The sequence below is a fragment of the Struthio camelus genome, chromosome 5 (assembly GCF_040807025.1).
Source record: "Struthio camelus isolate bStrCam1 chromosome 5, bStrCam1.hap1, whole genome shotgun sequence".
In the NCBI taxonomy this organism is placed as follows: domain Eukaryota; kingdom Metazoa; phylum Chordata; class Aves; order Struthioniformes; family Struthionidae; genus Struthio; species Struthio camelus.
This window is the reverse complement of record NC_090946.1, coordinates 39,716,021-39,739,962: the sequence shown is the minus strand read 5'-3', so window position 1 is coordinate 39,739,962 and position 23,942 is coordinate 39,716,021. Positions and strand designations below refer to the sequence as shown.

Sequence of the window (23,942 nt, the reverse complement as noted above, 5' to 3'; positions counted from 1 at the left end):
CCCCTCGCGCCGTTCCGCCGGGCATGCAGCGCCGCCGCCGCCGCCCGGGCCCCGGCCCCGGCTCCGGCTCCGGCCCCGGCCCGGCGCGCCTGCTGGGACCCGCGGGCGGCGGGCCGGGGCCGGGGCCGGAGGGCGACGCGCGGGGCGGGGAGGCGGCCGGCGCGGCGCTGCGGAGCCTGCCGGCCGGGCTGGCGCTGGGGCCGTCGGGGGCGCGGGAGCGGGGCACGGGCGTGTGGTGCGTGGGCCGGGCGCTGGCGGCCGGGGCGCTCCTGGGGCCGGCGGCCGCCGCCGAGGGGCCCGGCTGGAGCAGGTGAGTACGGCGGGGCGCCGCCGGTGCGGCCGTGCCTTTGCAGCCTGCTGAAGCCGAGCGCGAAGGAGGAGGAGGCCAACGTGGCGCTGGTGCGGGTGGGCGGCCGGCTGCACGTCCGGGCCCGGCGGCCCATCGCGGCGGGCGTCGAGCTGCTCTACTGGCCCGAGGGGGCCGCGGCGGAGGGGAGGAGGCCGCCGGGCCGGCCCCAGGGCACGGCCGTCCCCCGGGAGGCGAAGCCGAGGGGGCAGCTGGCTGCGGCGGCCGTGGCGGCGGAGGTGGAGACCGTGGTGCAAAGGGAAGGGGCCTCTCCCCGGGGGAAGGCGGCTGAACCCGCCGCAGGTACGTCCTTTCGAAGGACCGGTGTCCCGGCCTCGGCGGGAAGGTCAGGCGGAGGCGGTCTGGTCTTCCCGGGCCCGAGACTGCTCGTGACCGGGCTACTTCAGAGCTCACAGTGAGCCTGCACCAGCATTACACTGTCCTCCAAGATCTTAAATCCTCAGGAGATAATCGGAAGGCCTTTTTTTTTGGCCTAGACAGCTCCCACTTCCCAAGCAAGTGGGTAGCAAAGCTGCCTTTCCTCTCAGAAACATGGGTTTGCTGTCAGAAGGAAGGATATTACCCATGGTATCTGCACAGTGGTAGGATAAACATAAAGATGAGCCAGATAACTTCCTCTCACTAAGCTTGGTATGGAGAAATTTCCCCTGGGGAACTGTCCTCATTCAGGGTGTTTAGGGTGTTTTCCTCAATGTCTCCGGTGGGAGGTGGCTGCCCCCTCATCTGTTCCCTCACACAGTATGGTTACAAGAATCCATATGCCCTTCAAGTTTGAGCAATGCTTTCCTGGCATTTCTTACCCATATTTGAGACTCCCACAAATGTGGTGCTGCTTTTGAACTGGCTTCTGCCATGCTAACCCTGCATCCCTCCAAGACTTTTGTCCTGACTCTGCATCAGATCAGGAAGTACCAGCCAAGAAAGGAAAACGCCATAATGTTTTAGTCTTTAGCACTGGTACTGTCTGTGGTGAGGGGATAGAGATTCCCCCCACTTTCCCCAGTTGAAAAAAAAAGTCATAGAAGTGATGGTTTTCATTCTAGAGCCCCAAGACTATTGGATAGCAGAGTGTCTCTTTCTGAGGTTCTTGCTCCTCTGATCCAGCAGCAATCGTGTTATCCGACAACAGCCAGCATTAATTCACCCCCATACTTCTGTGTTGTGCAGGGTATCCTGATATCTCCAAGGTGGTAACTGATGAAACCGCAGTCCTCGATGTCCCTACTGAGGTTAGGAGGCTGCCAGCCAAACATCTCCACAGGCTGCAAGAAGAGGAAAGCACAAGTCCTCAGCATGAGCTGTGGCAAGCCAAAATGCTGAGGACTGAGAACCAGCACCTCAAGACCATCTCAGCCACTAAAGCCAATAGCAGGTGCAAGGAAGAATCGGGCAACGCTGTAGATCCCAGAACCACGGCAGAAAAGGCAGAAATGGGGCAGGGAGAGGCAAGTCCAGGAGACCTGCACCTGTTGTTGCCCTCAAGTGGGGTTGGACTCAGTGCTCACTTGGCTAGCAAGCCATGCAAGGTGCATGCTCTGACCGCTCAGCTCCAGAAGTGCCTGCAGGACTATGGTGGCATGAGAGCTGGGCAGGAAACCCAGCAGCCCACTCCATCTGAAGGAGAGAACACAGAGACCTGCAAGAAAGAGAGAAAAGCTTCCACAGACTCCAAACTGGCATCCCTAGAGAATGGAGAAAAGGGCCCACCAGATGGGCCTGAGGAGAAGGAGTATGCAAAGCTGGAGGAGGCTCGTTCTGGCAGCACAGGCCTCCCAGCAGAAGCTCTGTCCCAGAGGGAGATTGTTGGCAAGCGCAGGTACCGCTGTGGGGAATGTGGCAAAGCTTTCCTGCAGCTCTGCCACCTCAAGAAGCACCGCTTCGTCCACGCTGGCCACAAGCCCTTCCTGTGCACAGAGTGTGGCAAGAGCTACAGCTCAGAAGAGAGCTTCAAGGCCCATGTGTTGGCCCACCGGGGTGTGCGGCCTTTCCAGTGCACCCAGTGTGACAAGGCTTACCGCACAAAACGAGACTTGCAGGAGCACCAGGTCCTGCACACGGGCCAGCGCCCCTTCTCCTGTGAACAGTGTGGCAAGGCCTTTGCACGCCGGCCCTCTCTCCGCATTCACAGGAAGATCCACCTGGCCACTGGGCCTAGCCCAGTTGGTGCTAAGGGCTGCCAGTGTGCCATCTGCGGACGCTACCTGGCCAACCCCGGCTCCTTGCGCAACCACATGCGCCTGCACACCGGGGAGCGCCCTTATGCCTGTCCCTACTGCAGCAAGGACTTCCGACAGCAGAGCAACCTGCGTGAGCACCTCCGGCTGCACACAGGCGAGAAACCCTACAAGTGCCGCTTCTGTGGCGATGCCTTCCCCAAGCTGCCAGAACTGCGGCGCCATCTCATCTCCCACACAGGTGAGGCCCACCTATGCACAGTGTGTGGCAAGGCGCTGCGGGACCCCCACACACTGCGTGCCCACGAGCGCTTACACACAGGTGAACGCCCCTTCCGCTGTGAGCAGTGTGGTAAGTCCTATACCCTGGCCACCAAGCTGCGCCGCCACCAGAAATCCCACCTGGCTGACAAGCCCTACAAATGTGAACTCTGTGGCATGGGCTACACCCTTCCTCAGAGCCTTGCACGCCATGTGCTCACCCACAAGGCAGAAAAGGACCCGGAGGAACTGGCTACTGCAGTGGCCTCCCTCAACGCAGACCTGCCTCAGGCAGCGCAGAAAAGGCCTCAGAGGAAAGGCCACCAGGAGGAGGAGATGGCAGAACCCACCTTGCTCATGGTGGAGGTGCCAGGGACAGCAAATGAGGCAGAGCTGCTGATCACAGCCAGTGGTCACTGCATTGCTACTTACCAGTCCCAAGGCAGCCCGTTGGATCCTGGGGCACACAGGAGGCCTGCTGGGCATTTGCCGTCAACCAAGGACATCATTGAAATTACCATCTCTGAGCATGACGACAAGTGCATTATTGTGCAGGATGAGGGCTCACCAAGCGACATGGTCATCATCCAGGAGGGGGTGGGCTTTGGAGCAGTGGCGGAGGTGGTGGAGGTCGAGACTGGGCTCTGACTACCCCAGCCTGTCCTGGCTGATCACATTCAGTATGGAATATTAAAATAGGGTAAAGAAACAACAACGAAAACTAGCTGTGTCATCTCTCTCTGACAACAAGACCCTGTGGCTCAGCCCCAGGCAAAATTAGTGGCCTTGAAAGTAAATAGCCTTGTAGACCTGGGTCTTTTTGGCAGCCATCCCTCCTAGGTACGGGCCTACATGTGCCACTTGCTGGGACTGGTGCAGGGAGGGCATTTGCTGATGATGGGAAAGGCTTTTTAAAGAGGAAAGCCCACAGCTATAATGAGCAGTGCCCCTACTCTGTCTCTTCTTAGGTTGTCAGTGAGTGACAGTGAATGTATGCAGAAGGCAGGGACGAGTCTGAAAGCAGCAGCTTTGGACAACCCCTTCCTTTCAAATTTTTCTGTTCCTGCTTGACTGCTGCTATTCAACTACTTTTACTTGCCTGGGCTTTTACTCTGAAACTCGGCAGTATTTCTGAGCCTTTGCAGGTGATGCTAAACGCCAGATTTTGCTGGGAAGCAGCTTTCAAAGTGTTTGCAAGGTGTCTGTGTGCGGGTTTTTTGAAAAGCATTTTTCACAATCAACAGAAGCAAAGCCTGGCCTTATAGCCAGGGCTGAGTGTTCTTCTCCACTGTCACCTGCAACGCTTGCTGTAGGAAGTATAGTAACTGGATGGTATGCCTGAGGACATTAAAGGATAGCTTCATTTCTCACAGTAATAGTAGCATTGGACAGTGCAATTTTTGGTGTCCCCAGCTGAGACAGACAGTTCATTTCAGTATGCTCAGGAGATTTTGCCTTTCCCCTCCACATTCAAGTTAGGTTTCTTTTTTCTCATCTGTTTGCCCTTGTTCTTTTTCTTGCACTCTTGCTTCTTCTCTTCCACTTCTCCCTTGCCCCTGCCCCAAAAGCTAAAAGACAGCACCACCACAACTAAACTCCAGTTTTCCCACCTTCCCATCTTCATGACAGAGTGCTCATTTGCCACCCGAGCCATCCTGAATGAAATTGATCCTTTTTCAGGCGGGAAGTGCACAGTTCCAGATGCCATGTTAACTCAGTCTTGCAGGAGGAAGTCAACAATTCCAGCCCTAATCAAGAGCTTACAGGCTTTTTTTTTTTTTTTTTAATGCTTCCCTCACCTAGACAAACACTGCTTTCATTTGCTGCCTCTGAATTTAGCTGTTCTTGCTCTCCATCTTTTCCCTCTCCAACATCTGCATTTCCCTAGAAAGTTTTGTTTACGTGCCTAACTTCCCTGGGCACTCTACATCCACTGCTCATGAGTGAGAAAGGCATAGTGTCATCTGAGATTCCTCGGTAGCACAGTCCCCTTCTGGAGTGCTATGAACACAGTAATCTGACAATCTGAAAAGCTGCTCTTTGTGGTTTCTACATTAAACTTTTTCCATAAATTTTTATAACCAGTTAGAAGATGAGGTGCTAGGGTCAGTTCCACAACACTGATTTGAAGTAAACATGGCAGGGGAATTCAGCTAATATACCTTTGATTGTCCTCATTTTCAGCTATTCTCTTTAAAGTGGGGGAGCAGAAGACCTCAGTCCTTGCACTGAGCATTTGGAGATGGACCAGTGAGAGCGCTGGTGTATGGCTTGGGGGAGGTTGTATCTGAAGCTGTAATGCTTCCTATTGCTCTCCCTTCGGTGCCTGTCCTAACTCTTGCAGTTTTTCAAATATTGACATAGCTGCAAAGTGTTCCCACCAGAGCCGGGCTCACATGCTGCGTTCCAGGCACGTGCTCCTTGTCGCAGCACCCAGGGGAGGAAGGAGGCGATCAGGGGCAAAGGGAAGGGGAGAATCCAGGTCCCTACTGCTTAATCTGCTGACTGGTAGCTACCTGCTTTCCACTGAGATAATAGGAGAGAATAAGTAGGAGCACCTAGGAAGCACCTCCTGTAGTGATCCTAATGGGAAGACTATTGTCCATTAAGGAGTTAGTGATCCATTTAACAGCTGACCTGAGCAGGCACAGATCATTTGGCTGCAGGGTAAACATAGCTGGCTAATCATAAGAGAAGCTCCCACTTGGTGCCTCGCGATGACACCGCCGCCACTTGCATGTCCATATCTTTATCTTGAAGTGAAGCAGTATGTTTTCATATAAACATCCTTTTGCTTGATAGTAGAAATGATGAATAGAGATGTTTACTTCTAAGAACATCCTATAAAAACTGTAAAGACCACAATGCCATTGAACCTCATCATGGATGGGATCTATACAGTGTGCCATGCCCTGACTAGAGGACTGTCCAACGCTGCACAACTCAAGGTTCACAGCGCCAGAAGGGATTTAAGATTATGTATGCTATCTCCTCTTTCCTTCTTGTATTATCTCCGATAAATGGTATTTTAATCAATACCTTATGGAGTCTGAGTGTCTTTCTTACTGGGATCCATAACAATCACTTGCAACAGTACATTACATTTGGCATAGTTGGCAGGATCCCAGTGAGAAATGCCTTTCTGGATAAAGAATAGTGATGAAAACATAAACTAGGTGTCCGGCTGGCCCCAGGCACAGGCGTGGGGGACCAGTCATGCAGTGTTCAGCCTGTGTGAACTCCCTGGTGAGTTGGGAAAATGAGAAGGAGTTATCTGAATATCCCTCCCCAGCTGATGTATTATCTTGTCCCCAAAAATACAGGATGGGAAAAGAAAAACTCAGCAAGATTGGCATTGTATTTAGTTGTTACTAATGTGCTTGAAATGAGCGTGAGAATGCTCTGACCAGATAGAAGAGTTACAAGAGACCAGTAACATATGGAAAGAACTAATACAGGAATCCCAGCAACAAGAAATGCTGACAAAGCAGCATGCTGCTTAACGTGCCCCCTGGGAGGAGCCTGTGGTTGGTAAGTAGCAGGTACAAGGTGAGACCCTGGAACATGAGACCATTACTTGTTAACAAAACAAAGTCCCGTCCCGTCCCGTCCCCCCCCAACCTGGGGAACCTCATTATATGATCTTGGTGTGAGGTTAAACCCAGGGAGACTTGCAGACCACTGCTGAAACTTACTGGAAAACAACAACAACAACAGGGCAGACTAGGGCAATGGCTAACGTGAGTTGAGTGTGTGAAATAAGTTGGGTAAAAACTCTAATCCTATTAAGGTGGGGGGGGCCTCCACCAGGAGAGTGTGTATATTAGTGTGCTGCTTTATAACGCTGATAACCATTACCCTTTGGGGCAATGGACGCATGGATCAGCTGGCTGATCAGTGTCTGCCCTGCCGGTTGGGGCCTCACTGGAGATCCAGCATGCCGGTAACCCTTATGCCTTCAGGCAGCAAGCACAAGGGTCAACCAGTTGGTCTGGGTCTGCTGTGCTGCCAGGGCTTCACCAGGACTTTGGTGTGCTGGTAACCACTGTGCTTCTTGGGCAGCAAGTGCACACACAGGTCTGCTGGCTGGTTGCAGTCTTCCATGCTAGCAGGGCCTCACCAGACATCTAGCATGCACATAAACATAATATTACACTTAAGCCTCACATCACGGCTGGGGGTTTGACCCTTAGCCAACTCATAAACTACCTTGAACCTGACCAAGGCGTTTGAATGAAAAGGCAGCAGCAGGCTGCAAGGGGAAGCGGGGCAGTTCTCTGGGTCCTGAAGCCCTCCCTGCTTCACTGCTCTGTGACAGCTGAGCTGTGAGCGTTACCGAATCACAGACTCACAGAATGGTTTAGGTTGGAAGGGACCTCTGGAGATCATCTAGTCCACCCCCCCACACACTCAAACAGGGTTATCTAGAGCACATTGCCCAGGATCACGTCCAGGTGGGTTGTGAATATCTCCAGGGAAGGAGACTCCACAGCCTCTCTGGGCAACCTGTTCCAAATCCTCAGGGACAGAGCCTCCGGGTGAGAGTGTAGGGTATTCATCTTTTTGTAAATGTACCTAAAGCGTTGCAATTGCTGATCAAACTATGTAACTCACCTCAGGAGCATATTCAGAAACATCCCAGCTTTTGAACGAGCAATCTATATTGGTCGCAGAGCAGACAAAGGCCCAAGAAAATAGGCTAAAGTCAAATCCTCTATATGCTGCTCCCAGGAAGTTGGAAAAAAAGTTACATAAGAAATAAACAGTTGCAAAAAATTTCCTCACTTAAAAAAAACCTCAGTCTATATGGAGCAAAGAATCAAAACTCCCAATTGGGTTGAAAACCATGCCTTTGGGAGCAAAAAAGGTACAAATCTTTATTACTCTATGACAGGAAAACAACATCCTTCACTCATGGCATAAGCGCAGAAAGAAAAAAAAAGATAAAAAGTTGCTTACAGGAAAGGTGAACAGAGACACAAGAGTAAAATGTTTGAGGTGTGGAAGTCAAAGCTCCTGGAGAAGTGATAGCTGATGCACGCTATCCTGCTGCAGAGGCTAATCACAAGAATGTGTGGGGGAAAAAAAACCAATTACTGATTTAAGCTAAAGTTTGTCTTTATTAAGACAAACTTTATTATAGAGAAGACAGAGAAACGAAGGAATGGAAAAAAAGCGTGACTGAGTATATTGAAAGCTCCTATGAAGGAAAAAATTGCATCATTGGGAACAAAGATAACTATTAATAACAATCTTGTGTTAATCTTATCTTCAATAGGTAAAAAAAAAACCTGAGAGTATCCCATTCCAAACTTACAGATACTGAACTATGTAAATTATGGGCTTGCATATGTATGTGGATTTATGAGTACACTTTACACATTTACAAAAGGTGCTATACAATGTGAGGAGAGCTGAATTGCTGGCAAGCTCACATAAACCCTCCTGTGAGAGGCCTAACTATAGGCCCAAGTACAAGGCCTTTGATATCTCTGCTACCTTCTTCACCATGTCACCAGTAACACTAACAAGGGATCGGTAAAACAGTCAACAAATCACAGAAAAGCTATTCACCACCAAGGTTATGATCAATCAAATGTAATCCAAACATGAACCAATTGTACATATATATTTAAAAAAAGGAAAAAAAAAAGTTCTCAGAATATGGACCCTTTCTCCCCTTTGGCAAGGTGGATCAAGCCCTGTCTTTCTGATCAGAGCAAGTCTATGGACTGTTCTTCCGAGTACAGGGTGGTTGAACAGTGGCTCCTCTCCTTATACCAATTGTGTTTTGGCCCACTTTGTGGCTGCGCGCAATGCACCTCCTGCTGATTACAACACCCTGCTGGGAGATGGCCCCCCCCCCCCCCCAACCTGCTCCAGGAGCCCCTGTGAGACCAGCACAGAGGTGGCTGAAATCAGGACAACTGAGCTGGGAGACGGGCATCTGCGGGGCCAACTACTCACAGGAGGGTTGCGGTTCTGCTGGGTAGGCAGCGTATTAACCACATTGACCCCATTGCAGCAGGTCAACACGCTCCAAGGGGAAAAAAAAAAAAAAAAGATCAGAGCCTGAAGTCTACCCAAAAGCACCGGCCAGATGGAAAGGCCTCACAAAAGTGTTAAAATTAAGAAAAAAAAAAAAACCAAACAAACACGTTAATGCTGGATCTGAAGTACTGCGCCAGAAGTTACAGCAGCCAAATGAATTAATGCGTCAGACTACAGGCTCCATACGCAAAGTAAGTATTACCTGTAGAACGGATGCCCAGGAACACCTCCGTCTTCCTCTACGCGCCCGACCGGCTGTCACAACGCACGCTGAAAAACGTCAACGCGCGCAAGGGGACTTGGCAACACCGGCAAGCCCTTCTTCATTGGACGGCATGGGAACGACATCCACGCACCAATTAACAACTGAAAAGCAGCCTGACCTCGTAGCAATACAAGCCTTACATCAGAATCAACACATCATCCAGCCAGCCCACAAGGCAAGTAGCTGGCGCCGCTGCTGCCCAACGGTGCGACATCAGCGGCAGTTTTAGCTCCAATACTACTGCTATTCTACACCCCTTCTCGTGCCCAACGTTAGTTCCACTTGCTGCTACCCTTGTATTATTAATTGCAGCAATTGTGTCATAGATAAGAAGCTTTCCAGCAACCAGAAAGCTTACCGATGTAACCTGCAAACTACAAAATCTTCAGGAAAGGGCAACTGTGCGAGTGCATCACGGGGTGGAGCGTAGCGGGACCAGCCGGAAGACCATTGTGCACCAAGGAGTTAGAGATCCACGGAGCAGCTGACCTGAGGAGGCGCAGGCCTGTGCTGTGCTGCGCTGCACATATCACTTGGCCGCAGGATAAGCTTGGCTGGCTAATTAGAACAGAGGACTCTGCAAGCAGCTCCCGCTTGGTGCCTGGCGATGATGCCATCGACACGTTCTTGCCTCTGTCTAAAAGTGAAGCAGCATGTTTTCATGTGAACGTCCTTTTGCTCGACAGTAGAAATGACGAACAGAGCTGTTTACGTCTAAGAACATCCTACAAGAGCTTGGAAAACCCACAATGCCGGTGAACCTCACCGTGGATGGGATCTGTGCAGTGTGTCACACACTGACTAAAGATCCATCCGATGCTACACAACTTGGGTTTCCCACTATCTAGAGAGACATAAGATCATCTACGCTATCCCCTTCCTACTTCTTGTGTCAGCTACAATAAACGTTGTTCTAATCAATACTTTACGGGGTCTGAGTGCCTTTCTTAATGGGATCTATAACGAACACTTGCACCGGTGCATTACACCTCCATAAAATATGGCAGCATCTGTCTCTCTCATCACTGCTATAGGGGGTGGTGGTGGTGTCAGTCTTCCTGTGATGATATTTCTGTGCCCTGCATTCACATCCATATGGACTTGCTCAGGCATGACCAGCAGTCCTGAGGTCATGTGTCCAACCTGCAGCATGAGCCAAAAATCAAATCATCACATAGAAAACACATAGGTGTGTCCTTGCTGCTATCCTCTGCTCCCCAGGCAGCTGAGCCTGCCAGCGGGGCCTCCAGAAGTGTGGAGCCGTTTGCACCTCCCCTCACAGAGAGAAGCAGTCGTGACTGCTACGTGAGACATGAGACAGCAGCAGCCCTGATTTCATCACTGTTCAGAAAACTGTTTGTTCAGCGATGCTTCCTTCCTGCCCCAGCCTCATAGCGGCCCCTGCCTGTGTAACCCTCCTTCCATAGCGCTGCTTCCCTCATGCAAAGTAAAACAGGGTGTTTCTAGGCTTGTGGCTAATCCTGCGCACACCTGCTCCTCCACCTAGGTCATCTCAGCCATTCCTAAAAACATCTCTCCAAAGTCCGGGTGAGGAAGTATGAAAACAGGGAACGGTCTTAAACACGGGAGAGAGTCTGTGCAACTGCTCTTTGTACCAGTGGCCAGAGAGTCATTCCTCAGCTACCCTAATGCTAATATTTGCACATCTACTATGGAGATAAACATTACGGATATGTCTGCTGCACGGAGGCACAGCACAAAACATGCTCCCTGCTGGCAGAAAGCACTTTTGTGCCATGTGGCAGTTCCTGGGACTACCCTCACCTTGCCCTGCTTTCCGCTGTTTTCTCACAGTGAGAGAACAGTGCCATTTTTTGCTTGTTGTAGGAATCACTAGAGCTTTCTCAGGTCAAGTAGCCCAGTTCGTGGCTTATTCATTAGCTGATGTCATGACACTCAAGATAGTCCTGCCTCCCTATTCCTGGAAGCCCTTGTTTTCCTGGCTGTTTCGGGCTTGCATGTTCCTTGCTTGGCAGAGCTTCTGTTTCCTTTTGGATTTATTTTAGTATGTTCCACTGGTGTGGGAATAAAAGGGGGGACCCAAACTTCACTGCCTCACCCTCCTCCTGGGAATCTTAATGCAGTGGGAAGTATGCAATGAAAATGGCCTTGCTGACCTAACTGGGAAGAACATTTAAATTCCACAAGGACTGTAGCAGGCACTCCTGCTCCTTGGCATGGGTGAGGGAGAACAAGGGGGAGACAAGCTGGCTCTTTCACGCTGCTCTAGTGCCAAAATAGCTGCGGCTGAGCTTGCTGATAACTGCAGGGAGAAAAGACAACAGGACTCCGAAGGGTGGGCTTGTAGCTAAAAAGAGGACTGGGATTGGCTAAGCTCTCCAAGTCTTGCTGCGCCTGAGGCTACTAAAGAGCCCAGACTGTGAGGAGACTCAGCTGCAGGGAACCAAGCCAGGGTGGTGGGGAGGCTGCAATCCTGCCAAGAGCCAGAGGATGAGCAGAGTGAGCTGCTCTGGTAAGGGTGGCTGTGAGCTGGTAGAGACCTCTCCAACCCAAATTCTCCCGATACCCTGGGACAAGCTCATCATCTTGCTCCTCATGTCCTCTTCCCTGCTATGAAACGGGATACTAACTCTACTCCTGTTGCAGGGGGTGGGGGGAGGGGGAGACCAGCACACATCCAGAGATGTTTTGTGTTATGGTGTGGTTTCTGCCAATGAAGTATGAAAAGGAAGATACCCTGAAGGGAAGGAAAAAAGCCAAAAGAGGAGGGATAAGAGGAGCCTCAGCCCCACTGTCCCTGACACACCACGACCTCTGGAGTCCTGTTTCTTCATTCTGGTTCAATATTAACCCAGCAGGGCTGTGACTCCGCTTATTCTGTTCCCCTTGCGTTTCCCCTGCAGCCAGGGCTGTACAGCATGGCGCACAGCAAAACCAGCATACTGAGGGGCCTGCTCTTTTCCAGCCTTCTGCACCTCACATTGAGCCATGACGGAGGTAAGAGCCAAGGGCCCAGGGAGGAGGGCAGTACCAATGGGTGATGGAAGGAAGCAAAAATGTGGTTATTTCTTCTCAAGGGTAAAGCCCGTGGGAGATTCTCTAGGTAAGGCAGGGGGAGTTTCTAAAAGCTTTAAGTTGGGAATTAAAGGGTGCAGACAGTGGTGTGAGCACAGGGCTTTCCTGAGGAGGATGCAGCAGCTTCCAGCTGCGGGCAGGAAAGCCTAGTGACAATAGCTCAGTTGATTGTGTGGGCCACAGGGGAGATGGCAGGGAAGGGGAACGTAGCTAGGTCCAGGATCTTGCATGGCTCAACTATGGGCCTGTTTGGGCTAGTTAAGTCAGTTGACTTGGGTCGCTGCAATTCTCCATTTCCTCCTCTGTCCACCCTTATCTCCACTTCTGGTCATCTGCAATACACAGCTGTCCTACACTCACTGCTCCTTATCTTTTATTACAGTCTCTTCTCCCTCTATCTTTTCTTAATCTAAGCCCACTACTGTGTGTGGGAAGACCTGTTTACAGGGCTGAGATTAGGGTCTCTGAACATGAAGACAGAACCAAATTGCACCTTATCGCAGCAGTTTGAGGTCAGCAAGACAGAACATAGCAGTTGGCACAGACCAATAGCAAGCTCAGGCAAACAACCTTCTCCCTAATGGCAAACGAGCAGAGCTGCCCTGCCAAGGATAATGGAAGATTCCCCTCACTTCTGAGGGGAATCTACGTGATGACAACCCTCACAGCTTATAGAGACTGCACTGATCATCAGGTGTGGACATGGGGGGTTGCTGCATGGTGGAATGGGGGTGGGGCTGGGCTATGGGACCAACACACTAGCTGAGTGCGATTTTTGGAAACAATAAGGGGAGACAAAGAGGCCCTCTCACTGCAAGCATCCCATTGACTGGCCCTGTTCTGACTTGGTAGTTTTCCTGGACAAGAGGCAGGCACTGTCACTGTTCAAGCGCCCACGACGTGCCAACAAGGGATTTCTAGAAGAGATGCTTAAAGGCAACCTGGAGCGAGAGTGCCTGGAGGAGATATGTAGTTACGAGGAGGCCTTTGAAGCCCTGGAATCCACTGCTCGCACGGTAGGTACAGGGCACATGGGTGCTCCTAAGAAACATTCCCTCAACCAGCTCCTGTAGCGAGAGACCAGCATGCCACACACACAGCCAGGGACTGGGGGGTTGTAAGACACAGTGCTGAGAGATGAGGCTGATGTGTGCATGTGCCCCTGGGACAGCTTAAACTTCCTTAGGGAAGCTTGGATTCTTTTCCCTCCCTCTTTAGTTTAAGGACAAAGTGAAAATGAAACAGCCTTCCCTCAGCCATCAGTCAAGAACTGCACCTTCCACTTCAGCATAGTGCCACACATCTTCAACTGCCACAGCCCCCAGTGGCCCTCCAGGACACTCACAAAACAGCTGGCTTAGCAACCAAATACTGAGTGCAGGTGCCTCAAGACCCTTTGAGCTTAAGCTTTGGCACTGTCCCTTTTTCTGGCTTCTGGACTCGCTCACTGCAAAATTTCTGTTGGCATCCTTTTAGGAAACGCTCCTAGCCCCAAGATCAGTATTAGTGTTGAATTCCGCGTTCCAGAAAATACAGTGGTAAACAGACGAACGTTTGAGAGTTCAAGCCAGTAAGGTACAAGCTCTACAGAGCATTTCTAATGGAATTGCTCTCAGGCATGAGAGGTCTGACAGACATAGATCTAAAGAGCTGAGCAATACCTGCATACTATCTGTGGCCTCCGTTTCTTCACTACTCTAGAGCGTCCTCTGCCTTTTACCAGCCTTTAGAAGTTCTAGATCCAATTCCTTGGACTTCTGTAGAGTAGTACAGGCTTTGTTTCCTCTGCACATTGATAAGAGAACCACTGCAAGCATCTCTGGTCTCTTGCAGAAATGCCAGGCCTCTCTATCAGTCTGCTTAGTCTCCAATCCATAAAAAGTGATCAAAGTCTCTTCTTAGATGATCTCTGGCTGAATTAACAGCCTAATATGGATAGCAAATATTCCTGCACAGTAACTGATCTTTGGTTGCATTGAGTTTGCATCTCTGCATTTTTTAGGCGCGGTAATTTTCCTTGGCACATCCTGCCTGTTCTAGGTCAATACAGAGGCTACAAAGACCAAGCGCAGGCTCAGGACACATTAACAACCAAAACGTCTTTCATAGAATGGTACAGACTCCTGCAGACATTAGGTTAATCCATCACAGGGACACTGCTATATTGCAGTACTGCCTTTTATCAGTAAAAGGCATAAGGCAAAGCACATTATATGGTGGTGAGATAAAAACATGTACTTTGGGAGATCCAAGGCTGTGAATGGAAAGCAGCTAAGCAGAAGCCGTTATTGCAGCATTCCTCAACAGAGTTGTACCATGTCCACTTACCTAGGGACAGGGGCTTTCAGATGAAGCGGTTTCCAGGCTTCAGACTGTTGGATCTGAGAGGGATCTGATATCCGGATATTGCAGTGGTACAAGAACAGATAACACCTGAAGTTCAGTGGGTTGCCTCCAAAATGCCTGCCTATTTGGGGAAGAGCTGTGACAGACTACTTGATGTCTTAGTCTAATGAGATGGAATATGGCTTTATAGTAGATTTTTGCTTTGTTGGGCTCTATAGCATTTGATATCAGCAGAGCCTTGGTTAGTTTGCTTCATCTGCTGCGATGGGGCATTCTCTTATGGGTTTGAATTGCAGCAGCTAAGGAAGGTCTTACGTTATGAGTCTCTACTCTTAAATATTTCATTTGTTTTTCAGGAGGAGTTTTGGTCAAAATACCAAGGTAAGTTGCTTCAAGTCCTGCAGCTGCTCCGCTGTCCCTCAGGCTGCATGGATCCCTCCCAAAGAGATGGTTCCCTACCCTATTAGAAGGGCCCACTCTCTCCAGGGCAAAGCACTCAGTTTGTCCCTGATAAACTGGTTCAAACGGTGATACCTGTTTAGATTCCTTTCGTGTAATAGGTTTCTTTCTTCTTGTTCTGCTAGCATGTCAGGGCATAAGGAAGTCCAGGACAGTTCTGGATGCTTGTCTAGAAGGTAAGAAATTCATGTTCACATCATGAGCTCCAAGATACAGTGAGTACCAGAAACTTGCTTCCTGCAAGGGGTATTCTGCTTCCTGCAGAGTTTGGAAGGAAGAAATCTAAAGTTGGTGAGGCCCTCTGATGAGAAACAGAAATAACATGAGGGGAGTTTAAGTCCTCTCTTCCTCTTCATTTCTCCCTTGAATATTTCACAAATAGCCTAACTCTCCCCTTGTAACAGTATAGGGTAAACATCCTTTGCCCTATGACATAGTACAGTCTCATCAAGTACAGCTCTAGAAAAAACTAGCCTGTCAGAACTGCTCCCACGTGCACCTACAGCCAAAGCAAGGTACAGAGCCTCAGGGCAAGCTCCCTGTAATAAGGTAGAAATTAAGTTGTGTGCTCTTCCCATCCCACGAACAAAATGCCTATTCTTGCTCATGTATGCTGTAAAAGTTAAAGGGGATGGCACCTCTGACTTTGAAAAATGTAACCTCTATGTCCCTTGGCTCCAGCTTACCCTGTGTTGGGATTTTGACAGGTAACTGCTCCACTGATCTGGGCCAGAACTATCGGGGGACAATTAGTCACACCAAATCAGGGACTGAATGTCAAATGTGGACAAGCAAATATCCACATATACCCAAGTAAGTTCTTCTCTCTCATCTCCCTAAAGGGTTCTCCAGGCTGTCCTGCCTTCCTAACCCGCCTTTTCTTATAGATTTAACACAACCATTCATCCCAACCTCATTGAGAACTACTGCAGGAATCCAGACAACAACCCAGAAGGCCCATGGTGCTACACTCGAGACCCAACGGTGCCACGGGAGGAATGTCCCATTCCAGTGTGTGGTATGCCTCAGCACTAGGCCCCAGCAAGCCTTTCACTGACAGGGAACACCTTACGCTAAGGCCGAGAGTAAATGCATCAAGGAAGGGGAGAGGGTTAGGAGGAAGGGATCTTACAGGAACATAGGTCCTTAGGACTCAAGGACCTGTGTCTTAAAGGGTAAGAGGGGCTGAGGAGAAACCTTCACTGGGTTGCCCATTTGTCTGCCTTGGCTAGTTCCTTCTAATATGCTTTGTCTAGACCAAACTACTCTAAATCTATATCAAACCTGGCATCTACAGTCCCCTGGAGTCTACTGCAGTTTTACCAACCTGAAGCACCCCAAAATCCTAACTCAGATGCCTCTAAATCAGGGTGTGGTGAAAGTAGTGAGTTATATTGTATTTTTTGTCAGAATTCCCACCTTTAGGACAAAATCACTTCAACTTGTGTATGAACGTCTACCTTAAATGTTCACTCACAGGGAAGAGCACTGTTTGCTACGCACTGTCTCCTGTCAAGGAGAGCAGGTGCCCTTCTTTAATTTGGCAGGATGGAAAACTATCCCCGCACACTTATTCATACCTTCCCATTCTTTCTCAACAACACAGAGCTGCCTCCTGTGAGGGTTGGCCTTTGTCTCAGAAGAAATGATAGAAAATAGAAAGCAGAAAAGCTTTCTCATAGCAGCGGCTTCACTTCCAAAAGCAGAGGCAATAGCATGCTTCAAATCCTTTGAAAATCAAAGGGGTCAGCAACCATTTTTGACCAAGGGGTGTTATGAAGTACTAAAATCATTAATACGGCCCGTCTCCCATTTGGCAAATCAAGAGAGAAATACTGCTCTGCCCTGGAATGATCAGCCATCTAAGACCATTTCTGTTCACCAGCTAGTTTCTGACCTACAGCAGAGTAGCCTACTATTACAGTTATGCATACATATGTCTGACTAGAAAAACCTTACTTTCTCACACATTGCAATCAAGTTGACGTAAATCAAGCTCACGGACAACCAGCCTCCTTGATTAAGCTGATTGCTGCTTGCTCCATGGGTGCTGCGCTCCAGAGTCAGTAGGCAGAGGGTTTCTCTTCACATGGGGATTCCCACAGTGCTCAAGTAGAAGGCCACATGAGGTCAAGCGGCTACTGCAGAACAGATCACCTAGTGCCCGCTCACGCAGGAAATTCTACTTAGACTTTGCAGCCAGAAAGTAAGAAAAAGTGCAAGAAAGTACAGAAAGGCTGGCAGGAATATTTTTGTCTCATTAGTTGGGGAAGAAATATCTTGACAGAACTTCAGTCCAGGATTTTAGTAACATAGCACTGTTAAAGGCTCCCCATACATGGCCTAGTTACACATCTGAGAAAAAGGCACTGGAGGCTCTAAATCAGCAGCGCTGTGATGCCTCAGGTCCCTACCCTTCGAGCTGGTTAAAAAAGGAACGCGGCATTGTCCCCTTAAATCTAAGTGGCAGAGAGAGGCACAACGGGTAGTACCAGCTTCTTCTTACCTCCTGTTTAAAGAGCCACCTCTGATGCTGCAATAGTGTAGTGGCTCACTGTTGACAGTGTGGCAGCCTGTGGGAGCACAGGAGCTCTGGAACACAATGAGATGCCTCATGGAGCTCTGGGCTTTAGAAACAGAGTTCAGGCCCAGATGTCAACACCAATACTTCCTAGCGCAAAGGTATGGCTTAGGTAACAGCTTTTTGCCTTTGCAGGTGAGGAGAGGACCACAGTTGAGTTCACTCCACGGGTCAAGCCTCCAGCCTCAACGGAGCCGTGTGAACAAGAAAAAGGCATGCTTTATGCTGGAACCCTCTCAGTCACCATCTCTGGGGCCAAGTGTCTACCATGGAACTCTGAGAAGGCCAAAGAGGTGCTCCAAGGAAAAACCATCATCACAGAGGTGAAGCTGCTGGAAAATTATTGCCGGAATCCTGACGCAGATGACGAAGGTGTCTGGTGCGTCACAGATGAACCACCCCACTTTGAATACTGTGACCTGCAGTACTGCGGTGAGAAGCCTGCATTGGTTTGGGTATGCACTTTGCAAGGCAGTGGCAAGCAAAAACAAGATGTGTTACTGTGGAGAACAGCCTGGCTTGGAGGGAAGGTGGGGGGGGGGGGGGGGCAGAGATGAGGGAGCGAGCTTGTGAAAGTCCTGTTTGTTCAAATATCATACGTGCCATAACAGCCACCACCATGTATTTCCCCCATTGTGCTCTTCTACAAAATCTGAATATTGCCTAGCCAGTATGTGGCTGATTATGGACAATAAACATTAAAAATGGCAGTAGCTTTGAAACATCATTCCTTCATCAGTCCCCTGGATGTGGAAAGCAACAGCTACACTCCTAATAAAGATGGAAACCTGCAGCTAGGGCTTTCACCATTTTTGTCTTTCTTTCTTTCTCAGACAGCTCTTTGGAGGATGGGAATGAACAATTGGAGGAAATATCAGGACGTACTGTCCTTCAAGAGTACAAAACCTTCTTTGATGACAAAACTTTTGGTTCAGGTGAAGCAGGTGAGCATGAACTCTGGACAAAGCATGACAGTTTGTAGAAAGGCTGCAGTTTCTTTGCACACAGGGCACTCACTGTTCCTCAGAAACATCAGCTTGCTAAATACTGTCAAAAACATTTAAAAATTCCTTGAAGGATCATCAGAAGTTAACTTGCAGTTACAGATCATGGAGCTAGTAAGAGCTCCCTTCCTAGGTTATTCCAGACGAGCATGGTGACTGCAGGCAGAATTTCTTCACTGAATCAGGTAGAGTAACGAAGCCAGACTGCCTGTTTTTCCAGACTGCGGCATTCGCCCTCTATTTGAGAAGAAAAAGATAAAGGACAAAAGCGAGAAGGAGCTGCTGGAGTCCTACATTGGAAGCAGAGTTGTGCATGGGGATGATGCAGAGGTTGGCAGTTCCCCTTGGTAAGCAATGTCTCTTTACAGTCCTTCCTAGGTAATTGCACCTCCCTTCCCTTCCCTTCCCGCAGAGGGAAATAAGAGGGCTCTCCTGTGCCAGGGAGCACACCGTCAACATCATTTCTACTCACAGCTTCTCCAGGAAGTTGATAGGGCAACACTAAAATAGCTGGACAGAAACTCCTCCTCTCCTCTTGAGCCAAGTACACAATTGCCAGGGAGAGCAGAAGGGCTGGTGCGTTTCATCTTTGTTTCTTCCTCCTTCCAGCCTTGCTGGAGGAAAGGGGACAAGAAAGCTCTGCAGGTGAAGGAAACATGGTAAAATTGTCTAGTACAGTGAGCACACTTTCAAGAAAGCCTAGGGAAGTTTTTGCCGGATAGCCACCTTATGCAGTCCTCTGTGTCAATAGAGCACAATGTTCTTCCCCGCTCACTACAAATTCTGCTTCAGTCTTTAGTCCCGGTAAGACACAGGCCACTAACTTGAGCAACCTACGCACAGTTCTGCAATAGCTTGATGTCCCCATTGTAGACCAAGATACCTGCAAGGCAGTGGCCAAGGTCAAAGGCACTGGTAAGTCTTCCTCCTTCCTTGTCTCTTAGGCAGGTGATGCTCTACAAAAAGAGTCCTCAAGAGCTGCTGTGTGGTGCCAGCCTCATCAGTGACAGCTGGGTCTTGACTGCTGCTCATTGCCTTTATTATCCACCCTGGGACAAGAACTTAACTACAAATGACATCTTGGTGCGGATTGGCAAGCATTTTAGGGCAAAGTAAGAACCTGGACGAAGTGAAAGTGAACTAGCCTCCTGAGTAATGAGATAAAACAAGGTTGGGATATCATTCAGTATAGAAGGAAAAGAACACATGCAGCATGTCTCTCAAAAATGGGATCTAATGGAGCTGCTATTTGCTGCTCTGGCTGATCCTTGAGGTTGAAATGAAAGGGAGGGCAGAGACCTGGAAGGCCTAAAGGGAACTCCTTAATTGTTAAGAGAGTATTTTCTCAGAGGGTACAGAGTACTTGAGAATATCATCAGCCCCAGAGGCTCTCAGTTGCTGTTGTACAGTCGGTTCTTTCCTTCCTAACAATTTTAGATATGAAAAGAACAAAGAGAAAATCGCTCTGTTGGATAAAATCATCATCCATCCAAAGTACAACTGGAAAGAGAACATGGACCGAGACATTGCACTCATGCACTTGAAGAGACCTGTCATCTTCAGTGACTACATCCATCCTGTCTGCCTGCCTACCAAAGAGGTTGTGCAGAGGTGAGGAAGTGGTGCCACAGTTCTAAAAAGATAGGCTACAAAAGCCTCCTTTGAGCCTTCATAAAAGACAAAAAGAGTGCACATATAGCCTATTTGCAGCAAGGGAGCCAGGCAGGAGAACGTTACTGCAATAAATTTGAAAACAACCATGCTTCCTTCTACAGGCTGATGCTGGCAGGTTACAAAGGGCGGGTAACTGGTTGGGGAAACCTGAAAGAAACATGGGCCACTAACCCGAGCAACCTGCCCACGGTTCTGCAACAGCTCAATGTCCCCATTGTAGACCAAGATACTTGCAAGGCATCCACCAAGGTCAAAGTCACTGACAACATGTTCTGTGCAGGTAAGTGGCACTGGAAACACAAGGCTAACACCCCTGAATATGAGGTATCTGAGCTCTTGATGGGGCTCACACAGCCAAGTTATTTTCTAATAAGCTTAAAATTGCCCTCCTAAAGAATAACTTTCCCATGCTAAGCACCAACTTTTTCAGTTCTCAGACAACAGGAAGGCTGGAAAACGTAAAGTAATAAACAAAGTTTGTAACACCACACTTCCAGGTTAACCAGCCTAATGGGACCACTCCGCTATATGTCAGCAACAGCTGTGTAAGAACTGAGCACATATAATTATCTTTTCACCAGTATATGCAATGGTTTTGGTGCTTCCTTAGCTGAAGGCCACAGTCTAGTTATTGTGGCAACCCGTTCTCTACTAACTTGTCTGTCCTCTGGAACCTATTCATACTTAGGTCCACAACTTTCGTGGCAACAGGCTCCACAGATTAGTTATGGCTTGTGTGAAAAATGTAATTCCTCATGTTCTGTTAAATCTCCTGTGTTCTCGTCTCTTCAGAAAGAATGATTTCTCCTCCATATCATATTCCATTTCATAGATCTTACAGCTCTCTATCACTTCTCTTCCAAACTGAGCAGCACTTTATTTAATCTCTCCTAACACAGAGGACATCCCGTACCTCCAGTCTCCTTTACTGCACCTTCCTGAATCTCTTTACTACCACCTCCTTCTTGAGAAGACAGAAATAAACACAGAACTCGAGATAAAAACACATCAGATTTATGTACAATGCTTTCTGCTGTATTCTTTATTCCCACAGCCTCTATCAGTTCCTGCAAGCAAATCTAACAATTTCTGACAGAATTTGTGGTGTTGAAAGCATCTAATAACAAGCAATTGTTGGAATTATGATAGAAAACAATTTCATGGCAGAGCATGCTGACAAAAGCATAAGTGTTCTTATGGTTCTTGTTCTAGACAATATTCTTGGAAAAATAGCTGAAATGCAGACATACAGGAGCACAGGGAAGACTCAAGTGATGGGAAAAATGCAAAGTTACTGTTTGATTCATCAGGAATTAAAGTTAAATGCCCTTCCTCATTACTGTGAGACTGAAAGAAAATACAGTCAGTTGGAAAAGGCAGAGCCTGCAGAATGAAAGGAATATAAACATGGAGGAGGGCAATCTGTCTCAATAGTAAACAGAATTGAAAGAACAGCATATGGAATGCTGCACACACACACAAGTTTGTGAAACAAGAGAAAAGCACAGTAGCTCACGCTACTGATGCGAACAGGGTAGCAGCTGACTCTAAGGGAACCCTGATGAAAGAAACAAAATAGGAATGAGAGCATAGCAGGTGGCAAAGTAGTGCTGGAATCAGTAATGCTGCAAAGACCGAAGAAGCAGTTAGCTGGTTTACATATAACATTAAAAACAAAGCAGTTTCCTAGAAGTAACTTTAAGATAAAGATGATCATGAGAAAAGATCAGTCACTCCCCTTACAGTTAAATGTCTGACTTTCTTCTTCTGGTCTGCAGGGTATAGTCCTGAAGACTCAAAGAGAGGAGATGCCTGTGAAGGGGACAGTGGGGGACCTTTTGTAATGAAGGTACGTTCAAGAAGTACAAGGTCATAAAACAAACGGAGCTAGGCTTGTGTTGAGCTGAACTTCTGTAACGGTCTAAAAAACAGCAGCAGAGACTGCTGAGTGGCTGAAGCAAAACCCTATCATATTTGAGCCAAGCAATCAGGAAGAAGCATCCTGCAATCATCCAGCTACTGAGCCCTCAGCATATACAGAGACCAGCTGCAGAATTTAAGAGTGATGGCTGCTTCCCACTTAGATGTTTAAGAACGGAGACAAAAATCATTCCAGCAAGCTAGGCTGTTTTCTCATAGATGGTAAGCTGTCAGTCTGAATTTCAAAGTAGTATCCATCACTAAGCAGATTAGGGTGCTTACAAGGTTCAGACCTGAAAGACTTGTTCCTTGTGCCAATTCTATTTTTCTCTCTTAGAGCCCAGATGACAGCCGCTGGTATCAAGTGGGAATAGTTTCATGGGGAGAAGGCTGTGACCGAGACGGTAAATACGGATTTTATACGCACGTATTCCGCCTGAAAAAGTGGATTCGAAAAGCCATTGAAAGATATATGCAATAAAGGAAGCGTTGCCCTTGCTTGCTCTCAGTTTTGCTACAGTGCTCCACTTTTCAAGAACATGAGCGTAGAAGATCCTGAAGTAAAATGGTTATAGGAATTTAACTTGACAAAGGAAAGCGTTCTCTCTCGAAAATAAAGTTTTCAACAAATCCATCTTCCTCCCGTGTTAATGCCAAGTTTAGTTCCACTTGAATCTATGCCATCAAAGCAATTAGGAGACCCAACAGAAAAAGGCACTAGTATTATTAATTACCTGCTGGGCTTTGAACAAGCTCTCCTCCTAGCAGTTATAAGCATCAACATATTTTCGACCTCGGATCGTGACCTTAGACAAAACGCACTAGACAAGATTGTGGCCTCAGGCACTGGCCATTTTCTCCCTTCGTCTATTCATCTTGTTTTAGAAACTGAACTGAGAATGTCCTGGAGATGATCACCCTACAACAGTTATGACATTATTCAAAACCAATACATGTCTAAAGCACAGCAACTATAACCTGCTTTGATAAGAAAGCTACTGTTCTCAGCTACAGTTGCAGACAACAGATAGCAGCATCGCTGCAAGGTTCGTGTCTTAAGTCACAAGTGCCAAATATTTAGAACTCATCCTACAGAGGAAAACGGGTTTGAACAGATTAAGCAGCACTTCCACTATTGCATGGCAATAACTTTCTAGAAGGTAGGTGTTGCTGAACACTGGAAGTGTATTTTCCACTGGCATAGATAGGTTCAAAAGGGAGCAGTTTGTTCACAGGCATTGCCCAAGGGCCTCTGCACTATACCTGTCCGCTTGTCTTATAAAGTCCGTTTAGGGCTCACCCTTAGAAAAAGTATTAACTTTTTCATGAACCCTTTAGCAATTATCTGTGGATCACTGAGGACCCAGCAGTAAACAAGTATGCTCGACTAGCAAACTTGTTCAGCCCTATTTTCCTAAAGCGGTCGTGAAGTTTGGAAACTGTCTGTGCTCCATATGACACCATGTTCCTAAATTCCTCACTCTTCGCACTGCCATTAAGCCACAGAAACAGGCAACAGTGCAAGTTGCTTGTGCTTCAAGGAGTATTACAAAAGCAGAGTGACTGAGTTGAAAAAATGATGGTAGGGGATAACTACTTGAAATTATTTGGATATAAACAAAGTTACTGATCAATTACTGTGTTTGGCTGCCTCCCTGAAGATGGGTCATTTGGGAACAAACTTGAAGAAAGCTCAATCTAATTACCCAAAGAACGCATGAAAGCAATCTCTCAAAGATATCTAAAGAAAGAAATCTCAAGTGGTCAAGTTGCACAAGTGTGC

At 48.2% G+C, this 23,942-nt stretch overlaps 2 protein-coding genes across 2 annotated transcripts; both read left to right on the top strand.

Annotated features, from left to right (window-relative positions):
* Positions 1-23: 23 nt before the first annotated feature.
* ZNF408 (zinc finger protein 408) lies at positions 24-5,838 on the top strand. Its single transcript, XM_068944106.1, has 3 exons — positions 24-310; positions 354-649; positions 1,535-5,838. Exons 1-3 carry the CDS (start codon positions 24-26, stop codon positions 3,448-3,450), a joined length of 2,499 nt encoding a protein of 832 aa, XP_068800207.1. The 3' UTR covers positions 3,451-5,838.
* A 5,649-nt stretch (positions 5,839-11,487) lies between these two features.
* On the top strand, positions 11,488-22,793 carry F2 (coagulation factor II, thrombin). Its single transcript, XM_009682749.2, has 15 exons — positions 11,488-11,612; positions 12,004-12,097; positions 13,028-13,191; positions 14,878-14,902; positions 15,106-15,156; positions 15,688-15,793; positions 15,868-15,998; positions 17,697-17,993; positions 18,395-18,505; positions 18,786-18,912; positions 19,510-19,677; positions 20,003-20,176; positions 20,341-20,519; positions 22,018-22,088; positions 22,497-22,793. The coding sequence occupies exons 2-15, from the start codon at positions 12,019-12,021 to the stop codon at positions 22,638-22,640; spliced, it is 1,827 nt and encodes a 608-aa protein (XP_009681044.1). The 5' UTR covers positions 11,488-11,612; positions 12,004-12,018; the 3' UTR covers positions 22,641-22,793.
* The last annotated feature ends 1,149 nt before the right edge of the window (positions 22,794-23,942 follow it).

Bases quoted from the DNA above. Each gene is read 5' to 3' on its own strand.
- ZNF408 (XM_068944106.1), top strand. From the start codon at position 24: ATGCAGCGCCGCCGCCGCCGCCCGGGCCCCGGCCCCGGCTCCGGCTCC. The intron at 311-353 runs GTGAGTACGGCG...GTGCCTTTGCAG, and splicing joins GAGGGGCCCGGCTGGAGCAG to CCTGCTGAAGCCGAGCGCGA. The intron at 650-1,534 runs GTACGTCCTTTC...TGTGTTGTGCAG, and splicing joins GGCGGCTGAACCCGCCGCAG to GGTATCCTGATATCTCCAAG.
- F2 (XM_009682749.2), top strand. From the start codon at position 12,019: ATGGCGCACAGCAAAACCAGCATACTGAGGGGCCTGCTCTTTTCCAGC. The intron at 15,999-17,696 runs GTATGCCTCAGC...TTGCCTTTGCAG, and splicing joins ATGTCCCATTCCAGTGTGTG to GTGAGGAGAGGACCACAGTT. The intron at 19,678-20,002 runs GTAAGAACCTGG...TAACAATTTTAG, and splicing joins GGCAAGCATTTTAGGGCAAA to ATATGAAAAGAACAAAGAGA.